This window comes from Hyposmocoma kahamanoa, unplaced genomic scaffold, assembly GCF_003589595.1.
Source record: "Hyposmocoma kahamanoa isolate Upper Pololo Valley unplaced genomic scaffold, ASM358959v1 64, whole genome shotgun sequence".
NCBI lineage: Eukaryota > Metazoa > Arthropoda > Insecta > Lepidoptera > Cosmopterigidae > Hyposmocoma > Hyposmocoma kahamanoa.
In genome coordinates this window covers 14,430,581-14,441,544 of record NW_020653852.1, presented here as the reverse complement: position 1 = coordinate 14,441,544, position 10,964 = coordinate 14,430,581, and the positions used below count along the sequence as shown (strand labels likewise).

The 10,964-nt window shown below is 38.1% G+C and overlaps 2 protein-coding genes across 2 annotated transcripts in view; both read left to right on the top strand.

The window, feature by feature from the left end:
• LOC113231150 (farnesyl pyrophosphate synthase-like) overlaps positions 1 to 2,568 on the top strand; it is a 15,733-nt gene extending 13,165 nt beyond the window's left edge. Inside the window, exons 5-6 of the mRNA XM_026465343.1 lie at positions 605 to 844; positions 1,953 to 2,568. Of these exons, the coding sequence (XP_026321128.1) occupies positions 605 to 844; positions 1,953 to 2,288 (576 nt within the window). The 3' untranslated portion in view covers positions 2,289 to 2,568. The remainder of the gene's footprint in view (positions 1 to 604; positions 845 to 1,952) is intronic.
• Positions 2,569 to 5,936: 3,368 nt separating this feature from the next.
• The window catches only part of LOC113230893 (farnesyl pyrophosphate synthase-like), an 8,981-nt gene continuing 3,953 nt past the window's right edge, over positions 5,937 to 10,964 (top strand). The window contains exons 1-4 of the mRNA XM_026465000.1: positions 5,937 to 6,178; positions 6,849 to 6,989; positions 9,038 to 9,244; positions 10,297 to 10,536. Of these exons, the coding sequence (XP_026320785.1) occupies positions 5,996 to 6,178; positions 6,849 to 6,989; positions 9,038 to 9,244; positions 10,297 to 10,536 (771 nt within the window). The 5' untranslated portion in view covers positions 5,937 to 5,995. The remainder of the gene's footprint in view (positions 6,179 to 6,848; positions 6,990 to 9,037; positions 9,245 to 10,296; positions 10,537 to 10,964) is intronic.

The following is a 10,964-nucleotide window of genomic DNA, read 5'->3' as shown; positions in this document are numbered from 1 at the left end:
CACACACACACACACACACACACACACACACACACACACACACACACACGCACACGCGCACACACACACACACACACACACACAATATTGTTTTGTTGCTTTTGGTTCATGCCATTGCTTTTGTTTTATTCGTTATTAATTTTTTATTTATTTAGTAAATATTCTCCCCGCACGGGTATCGAACCCGTCCCGGGTCTGCGTGGCAGTCCAGCTTGGTAACCGTGCAGCCACGGAGACAGTATTGTATTATATGATATTCACGTCCAGTTCCAAAATTCGATTTTGGTTTTAATTAACTATGTTTTTTTAAATGCGCTTTCGCCCTTTCTACAAAACACTGATGATGTACAGTACAAAATAATTATATTCCCAAAATAAGAAACAAAACAAAAGACAAACGAACAAAAGTTTCCCGTCCGTGTCCTAAGTATTACCATAGCCATATAGGGAGGTCAACACGAGCGCTGCTAGTGTTGATGGAACCCGGCTGGGATACAAATACCTCCACTTAATGTCTAATTTTGTGTCTAACTTGTATATTGTTTCTGTTTTGTTACCTATATATTGTTATAATACTAATACATAAAATTATTTATTTTCACAGATGTTGGTAAAATGCGCGTTGGGCCAATATTTGCAACAGTCTATGACCAAAACTGACAAGCCAGATTTGTCCCAGTTCACAATGGAGAACTACACAACAATTACAAAGTATAGAAGCGCTTATTACACTTTCCAAATGCCCGTGAGCCTAGCTCTTCTCATGACTGGCGTAGATGACGTGGAGACACATAGGCAGGCGAAAAATATACTCTTGGAAATGGGAGAATTCTTCCAAATTCAGGTAATACACTATTCAGTTGTTGGTTTAAAAACAAATAATTAATAATGTAAATAATAATAGGGAATTCCCTGTACTAAGTTGGTACTCATAGCAACGGAATTCACTCTAGGGCACTTCCCAGAACACCTTGACCAGAATCAATTCAAGTTCACTTCCCATTTGATCTAACCGGGAATCGAACCCGAGGCGTCCTCATCCACCGCCCACACTATAAACTGTTGGGTCACCGAGGTCGTCAAATTAGATCATGATTCGAATAGCATGCATAATGTATTTACAATCCGTAAAAAAACATAAATGAAGCGGAAAGGATGTAAATAACTAACTTAATATAATATAATTCACTGCCGTTACAACTTTCACCCAGTGCCTTTCGAAAACTTCGTCCGGTGCCGTCAAGACATGCCTATATGAGTTCATACATTGCTGCTATGTTCCACTTGTATTTCTTTCCTACTGCAAAGATTTTTATGACTAAAAATATAATATTCAGTAGCAAAAATGAAACCCAAATTAAAAGATTGGAAATTTATTATGGCTAACAAATCTCTGTTTTTAAAAACTTGCTGAAACCGGGTTTCGGTTACTTTGTAGATTTTATGTAATTCATATACAGTGGATATTTTTTAATTAAAAATAAGTGCGAATTTGACCTCCATCTCAACTGAAGGAAAGGGAAAGTGACGATGAGGTCGACGATGGGGCATGCACAAGCAAATATAAAGCCTATTTACTCTCGTCTTGAAAAGGCCCAAGTTACACCGTTATAATTTTTTCTTTGCAATATAAGACACTTTTATAAAAATATAAAACATTAATTTAATTTTTTTTTATTCTTTGTCTTTCTTGTTAGAACAATGTTCAGTCAGTGATTTAGTGGAGAAGAAATGAACTCGCAATGTGAGCGTGCGTCACTGAACGAAGTTCGAAAAACAATGCCGGCAGTGGTTGTCTTATTCATATCTATTAAGACTTACATAATGAATTTCATATAATATACGAAAAACCATGTGCAAGGTCAAATTTTACACTATATTTCAATTTACACTATCTACGTACACAAAAACGTCTGAAATGTATATATATTTTGTATTTATACTTTTTACAGGACGACTTCTTGGATTGCTTCGGAGACCCGCAAGTCACTGGTAAAAATGGCACTGACATTCAAGACGGCAAATGTACTTGGTTAGCGGTCGTCGCCCTTCAAAGGGCCACACCGGCTCAAAAGCAAATTATGGAAAACCACTACGCTAGCGCCAACCCTGATGATGTAGCCAGAATCAAAGATCTTTACGAAGAACTGCAACTGCCTCACACATTCTCAGTGTTCGAAGAAGCTACATACGACCTTATTAGAACTCAAATCCAACAAGTTACCAGAGGACTTCCACACGATTTATTCTTCAAAATTCTCGACAATATTTTCCGACGAAACGTCTAATTTATTTGTTAAGTTTATCATAGACTAAGAACATAGTTTTTTTAAGTAAAAATTAAAAAATATCGTGCAATTTGAGTGTTATTTGCAAATTAGGTGTGGTGTGTATTTTGTACTTTTTAATTGTAATGCACATGTAACAACTCAATTTGTTCTGATTTTGTTACCTTTTATGTTTCAAGGTGATAATATGTTTATTTAAAATATATAGAACTTAGGTCCACATGCAGTGCGTTAATATAATTTGTAAAAAATCCTAATAAAAGTGTTTAGCGTAGCATAAACTCTGTTACAAAATATTATGAACAGAATTGAAAAGAAAAGGCTATCGTATTGAAAAAAAAGCACTATAAAATTAAAATGCTGGAAATCACTAAATAACGTTTTTATTAACCCTATTTACCTTAGGTACTAGAGAGGACTACTTTAGATTTGTTCAGTCAAGATATGTATAATAATATGAGATTGCTTTACATATTATTATTATCAGTTTTCGTTAAAATTTAATATAAGTATGATCTAGAATAAACCAAAGTACGAATTAAGAATTTTGTTATGATACTTACTTACGGGACGAAGAAGTCGTGCGCCTGGTGGAAAGCGTTACGCCTGTCCATATCAGTTATAGTGCCACTCAAAGGGCACTGCCACTGTGCCATAAAATATCTCATGTACTCACCCTTACCCTTCAAATCCGAAATGCTGTAATACTCGCATTACTGCGGCAGAAATAGGTAAGGTGGCAGTACTTTCCTGGATGAACTCTTTCACAAGGAGCTCTACTGCTACGATATTACAAGTAGTGAAGTATAGATGGCGTTGATCCATTCGTGAATCGTGCTGTAAGAATTTGTAGAGTACGTAGCTCTAAAAGAGAGCTCGCTGCTCTCAAAGATGTGAGAATCACACTGCTATGCTCCCACTAATATTCCTATCAATAGGTGCCAGGTAACTACAATACCAGCGTGACCATGCTCAAATTTTTGAAATTTGACTGTTAGTCAAGTAAAAAGTCGAGTAGATTTAGTTAGTCCCCCGTTCAAAAATTATAAGGTTAGTTTAGCGGTGTCTTGAACTAAGGAGCGACTAATTCTAAACTTATGCGACTAGTATCAACTATTTGACGTCTTTCTGGGAGCAAGCAGATCTAAATTATGAGCTTTGGTTCCCGAGATTCAAAAATAGTGTCGCCGAAATAAACTTATTTCAGCAAGGACAATATAACATCCTTATAATTTTTAAACGGTATAACGACTAAATCTAGCGTTTTTTTACCATAAGAACCGACTAATAATCAGGACTTTTTTTAGTACAATCAGAACTGAGCTAGTTTCTGTGATTCTCGAGTTTGAGGAATAATAATAACGCACACACTCAACATTGCCCCGCACCAGGGAAACCCTGTGTCGCGGGTGCCACGGACACACACATAGACAACCACAAATTACACCCAAACTCACGAGAGAAATAAATGTAGGCCATACAAATATTTCTCCCGGCCCTGGAATCGAACCTGGGACCTCTGCGTAGCAGTCAGGCATGGTAACCGTTCAGCCACGGACGCAGTTATATAAAAATTAAAAGAATGGCAAAAACCTTATTCCAGCGTGGACAGTAAAACACCTTTATAACTTTTGAACGCTGGATCAACTAAGTCTAATTTACGACTACACTAAATGACCACATCTTACCTGACTAATCAAACTTTGAAAATTCATTTAAAAATAAGTGACGCGTTCAGTACCACTGTAACCTCTATGGAGATGGATCCATCCGACGCGAAAGTCTTACACAAACGTATACTATTTAAGCTTTTTCTTGGCAAAGGCACCATACATTCTGCGTAAACCCTATATGACAAATTTTCAAAAAGGTTCTGTTTCTAATTTTACGCCATTAATTTCTGTTTAATTGAACAGCAAGTACCTATGTAGAAAAGAGTACTTACACCCTTGACATTTCGCTTTTGTGGCAGCCACTGTGGTGCTTACCAGGGTTGTTGCGAATATCAGCATCCGCATCCGCATCCGCGGATAATCTGCATAAATTAAAACATCCGCAATCATCGATGTTCATATTAATTGTGAACGTTAGAGTCGTGTCATGACCTAAAAGGCACGCCTTAATCATTTACAACCCTGACAGGAACTGACTGTAAGCCGAAAAAAAGATAAGCAAGCAAAATTCCAGAACGATTAGGCTAGGCAGATTGATTGTTCGCATACTGATTGATTCTTTTGAAATAACGTTTTATTACAAAACCAAATAAAATGGAAAGCTTTTTCAAGTAGGTAGATTCAGTAAGGATTACAGTACATTTTTCACGTATTTTTTTTTATATACATAAAATCAGCATCTACTGATGTCAAAAATCAGCGTCCGCTGCTATGTAAAATACCGGGCTTTGAAATTGCTGATGCATCAGCAACAACCCGGGCATTTACATATTTACCTAGTGGTATTTAAATAATCTCCCAAATATAAATATTTCTAACTTCTTTGTCATCAGTTTGTAGAATTTTGGTTGAAATTTATATTGGTTTGAAATACAATGTAGCCTCTATGTCTTTAAATAAAAAATTCCTTAATGGTACGCCAATTTCAATGTTTCGTAGGAAAATTTGCAGATAAATCTTTTGATCTTATATTACGTAAAATAAAGTTTATTTTTTTATGTTTAAAACAATTAGAACATGATATTGATAACCCAGAAACAAAAATCATGTTACATGGTGTTATCTATTGATTCTAATTTCCATAGTTCATACGTAACGTGAACTTCCATTATCAAACAAATTTCTAACGTCAGTCTTTTGTTGCCTCAGGTGCTCCAACAATGGTAGTCTTAGTATCTCTTCGGAAGCAAACTGAAACGAACGGTGGTCTTTTTAAAAAGTAGTAAAATAAACACTTTTCCATTTACATTTTATTTATGCAACAAATTAGGAGAAAAACATGAATTCGGATTTTTTCAGGAAATGCATAAATAGCAACACAATTTATAAAAATATGATTCATAACTATGGGTGAGTGTGAATTGTGTGTTGTTAACCGACTTCAAAAAAAAGGAAGAGGTTCTCAATTCGACAGTATGTTTTTTTGTATGTTACGTGATAACTCCGCCATTTGTGAACAGATTTTGGTGATTCTTTTTTTTTTTGTTGGAAAGAGAGTACCTCTATAGTGGTCGCTTTTCTTTTTGAAGAAAATCATCCACCTCTAAGGGTGGGCGTTCACCCATGAAGATTCATTTTTATAAATAGCGCCTAAATTTTATTACAAGGACCAATTATTTTAATGGTTGATTTTGCTATTCTCCAATTCAAGGCGTTTTTCTCTCAATATACTTTGAGTAGTGAGAACCGATTTTTTATTATCTCTTGTGTCAAGTTCCGTATAGTGGCGAACTAGGCGATGAATCCGGGTTTGCGCACTTTCCGGTAACCGATTTCAATAAAACTAGGCAAATAGATGTAATTCCACCTACTTTTGAGGTCGGTTTTTTTAACAATATTTACTGAGATTATTTCCAGTGATATTGAGACTGTAAGCCAGAGAAATCTAAATGGATTTCTGTAGTGTAAGCACTAGTCGTTTTAATAAAGAATTCTGTTAAATAGCTATAATAATCGACATATGACGGGATACTTTAAGCATTATTGCCCCAAGCACAGAATGCTGATTTCGATGCTGACGTACAACTCATTTAGATGATTTTTAGAGTATTACACGGACAAAGGTGGAAAAAGGTGACAATATCAGCAAATGCCTCGACATTATCAAGATCTCAGGAGCAAGAGTCGTTCCGGAACTCCCTACATTGTATCATTGATTCATATATCAAAAGCCCTAAATTTGATGAAGCGCCTGAAGTAGTTACGTGGATAAAAAAGGTAACAGTGTTCTTATTCCCAATATTATTCGTACTGAATGACGCCTGATGGTTTAACTGACCATCCGTTTGTCCCTATCTACCCACCCGAGAGATAGGAAATTCTGGAGAGACTAGGGCTTGCACGACAGGGCGCGACTTAAGACAGCGACATAAATCGCGAAATACTGCTATTTTCGCATAGACATCTCGCGCTTTATGTCCCTCTCGCACAAGTTGCGCCCTGTCGTGCTAGCAATACAGCATACGGCGGGCGTCGGGGCCTATCCCTGCGCCAGTGATCGGGAACTGGAGAGACGCTGTTTTTCAGCGTTAGGAAGTGACCGTGCCTTACAGATCCGCCACCAATGAGCAAATTTGGTAGTTGACTTTTTGACGCAACGGGAAAGCAATGCGCCTACAGCTCCGGTATTTATCTGGTAAATAGGGAGAGTGCTATACGTGCACCCGGGGCAGCTCACCTAAGGCACTGACCTTCTGAGAACCGGATGAAGTCCGTGCAAACGGGCTGAGCTCTGAGGTCAGGACCTGACTGTGTAGGTCCCTGTGCGGGCTGACTTGCACAGGTTATAGTGCCCCTCCCGTATAATCAAGAGGTTGATAGGGAGGGTCATTATAAACAAATTTGAAAAGAAAAGATGAGAGGTGACTGATTATCCTTTTGTTTACAGATTTACGACCACAATCTAGTAAAAGGAAAAAATAATCGTGGATTAGCAACAGTGTATGCATACGAAATATTGGAGAGACCAGAAAACATTACTGAGGAGAAAATGAAGGTGGCACGAATCTTAGGATGGTGTATAGAAATGGTAAGATCAAGTCTGATCAAGAGGCGCAATAAGACACATCAATCTTTCTCTTTTCGTGTCGATGTTTCTTTTATTTTACTTGAATAGTATATTGCCACGTTGACTACGCGATCCATGGCCGCGTAGAGGTCTTCCTTCGTACAGGTATTAGGGCACGAGGAACACACGAGCAAGTGCTGCATGGACTATGTCGGAGCACCGTAGTCACATCGGGTGACACAATCATTTTTACATAATCATACATAATCCCATTTTTACACGTCTTGTCTCTGTAGCGACCCGACTTCCACACAGGCCACCACAGATCGCAACCTGGTTGTAGTTCCTCTGGAAGGATGATGGAGTCAGGTTGTAGGGGGTTTCAGTTTCCACAGTGCACACGCTTCAACCGACTTACGACCTCGATGAAGAAAATAATATGAAAAATACTGAAAATGTGAGCAAAAGTCGAAAAACATTTCGTATGATACTCAGACATCCTTGCCTTTAAGAAATTTAACTGCCTCCGTGGCCGAACGGTTACCATGCCGGACTGCCACGCAGAGGTCCCAGGTTCGATTCCCGGGCCGGGAGAAATGTTTGTATGGGCTACATTTATTTCTCTCGTGAGTTTGGGTGTAATTTGTGGTTGTCTATATGTGTGTCCATGGCACCCGCGACACAGGGTTTCCCTAGTGCGGGGCTATGTTGAGTGTGTGCGTTATTTATTTATTTATTTATTATTTAAAAAAAAAAAAAAAAAAATAGCAAATACAAACACATACATTTATGAATGCGAATAAAGTGTGACCTGTAAATTTTGATTTTTTTTTTCAACAGTGAGACAGCCAGGAGAGGCCATATTCGGTACGGCTGAACATTTTGTATAAAAAAAATTGCAATACTACACTAAGACCATGTCGTGAATATGTCTTGATTTGCAGCTTAACAAAGTGGACGCTTTATAAATTTTGATTCTTTTGTTTGTGTGTCCAGTATGAAATTGTTTTGTACCTATTTGTTATTCTTTTCTTTGTTCAAGATCATGTACTGAGTACAGCAAATAAATACAGTTAACGGTTCTAAAATTATTTAAAAGTTGGAGGAAAGTTTATAGAGCAGAAATGTTTCGTAAACAAATCACTCTCTTGGTGTAATAAGGCCACATCTGCAAAATATCTACTTTTGAAGAGACATATCTAAAGTTTCTACGAACGAAATTATAAAATAGTCGATAACATTTTTGTGCTCAAATAAAAGTTAAAAAAAATTTACGTTCGTTCGTTTCGTTCGTACTATTTTTAAGACTTTTATGGGATTAAAGTATTTTTGAAGTATACTCACATGTGGCGGTATTTACCAAAGGTATGATTTGCTACGAGGCAAAATCGTGGCAAAATCATACCTTTGGTAATGTCGCTTAGTATACGATACATGATGCGTAGTTTGAATTATGACCATGTACACATTATTGCAAATTTTTTTGTTTGATTGAATATCATGTTTTTATTTTAACTGCCTCGGTGGCCGAACGGTGTCCGTGCTGGACTGCCACGCTGAAATCTCTGGTTCGATTCCCGGGCCGGAAGAAGTATATGTATGGCCTACATTTATTTCTCTCTTGAGTTTGGTTGTAATTTGTTGTTGTATATATGTATGTCCATGGCACCCGCGATTTCCCAGGGTTTCCCTAATGCTATTATATATAATAATTGCACTCGGGGCTATGAGTGTGTGCGTCATTATGCGTTATTATTATTTTCATAATAGTCATATTTTTTTGTGAAAATACTCCACTAGTTTGATGTTAAGTATTATTGATACAAAGATCGAACAAACATAAAGAAAAATTCCTTCTATCCCGCTGGATTCGAACCAGCACGTGTTTGCCAGACCGGGACTAACCGCTCTCGTAACTGAGCTTCGGAACGAATCAGCAGACTTCACGAATTTCTCTATGTCTTGTTGCCGTTCTTTGTTTTTTTTTTGAAACAACTATTTTAACGTAGCGTCGCCAGTGACAAACCAATGGAGGCTTTTTATATATTATTGTTTCAATTGTCCAATAGTATCACACGTACCTTGTCATCACGGATGATATAATGGATAGATCCTCGACCAGACGCGGTGTCCCATGCTGGTACCGGCTCCCCTACGTGGGTGTCGACAGCGCTATCAATGACTCTGTCCTCGTCTATTCTTCGGTCTTCGAAATACTGCGCATGAAGTTTCGACAGCTGCCGGAGTATCAAGATATATTTCACCGTTTTAAAGAGGTAGGTTACCTACTTAGGTAAGGGTAAACAAGAATTTTAGTATTACCGCTTATCAGGTTCCCCCTACGATTCCTTTCTTTAGATTACATAAAAATTTTCATAGTAACAACAACAAACAAATTAATCAACATTATCCGTTGATGCAGGTTTGCACTCATTTGATGAGGTAACCGACAACTAAGTGGCACTATTGGTGTGCACAGTATTTATGTGGTCTGTGGTGTGCACAGCCTGGGCCAGAGAGTGCCGGGAACTAGTTGCCGCAGTGGTGGGACGATCTTTCAATTTCAGCATTAAGTAAATCAATGTTGGAAAGTAGTATCCGTCTGCGAACTCGTGATGTTGCATACCCTCATAACAGGGGTCTTGACGGTGAACACTGGGGCGTCCGCCGCCCGTAATGTATAGGTGTTCCGTTGCGCCTCTCTTTGTGATGGATAGGGTGGAATTTCTGCAGCACGGAAAGGGCTCCTCAGCAGATTACTAGCGCCGTCGGGACTGCGGAACAGTACGAAAGGTGGAGATAGAGCTCCTTGTGAAAGAGTTCGTCCAGGGAAGTACTGCCTTACTGTTTCTGCCGCCAAGCTCTAACGTCAGCATTACTGTGTGAAGGGTAAGGGTGCTGGTGAAATTACAGGCACATGGGACTTATTAACTTGTCTCAGGGTTACGGGCGCACCGGCAGTGCCCCTCAGATCTTTACGATTTAAAATTCTGAGTGGCACTGCAACTGTTATGGACAGGCGTATAGCTTACCATCAGGCGCATCACTTGTTCGTCCTGTCACTTTATATTATTTAAAACAGGCGAAGAGATGGAACACCATGGAGTTTTGCTTCTGTGAATGTAGTGATAAAAGGCTTCAGATTAATTAAGAAAGTTATTAACAATAAACAATTATTATTTTTTGTCACATACCTATTTATTTTTGCATAAAATATAAATTATACCTTCTAAGTTAATTCATACGAGTCACCTCAGAGGGGTATTGAATAAATATGTAACGTTACTACAAGTATAAATAACGTTAAATAAAACTGGTTATATTTCAGGCAAGCCTGCTAACAGCAATAGGTCAGTACTTAGACCACACAATGGCCAAAAGAAAGAAAAACGACTACAGTATGTTCACCATGCAACATTATGAAACTATTGCGAAATACAAGACGTCGTTTTACACGTTTTGGCTCCCTGTCGACTTAGGTTTCTTGCTAGCCAATGCAACTAACGAGACGGTCATTGGGAGATCGAAAGAAATATGTTTCGAAATAGGAAAGTTGTACCAAATGCAGGTACGAACCGAAACTGATATTTTATCGTTCAAATCGCTCTTCTCACCGTTGACCTCGCATCATCTAAGCAAAACACAACTGAATAAATTACCATCCTTAAATATATATCTATACAAGGTGATTTTCAAAATACTGTCAACTTGGCAGGACTATAAATACTAACATCATAAACAATAACTTTCGTTACATAACTTTTAACAAATTTTTTATTTATAACCTGAAGATCAGCAGGCTGATTTTAATTCAAACCGGATTTGATCCGATCGGGTCGCCCATCCGAGTCTCGAAATCAGATGGGTTTCCGAGTGAGAAGATGAACCTGATTCCTACTATATCTTTCTAATATGTAACACACACACACACACACGCGCACATACACATACACACACACACACACACACACACACACACACACACACACACACACA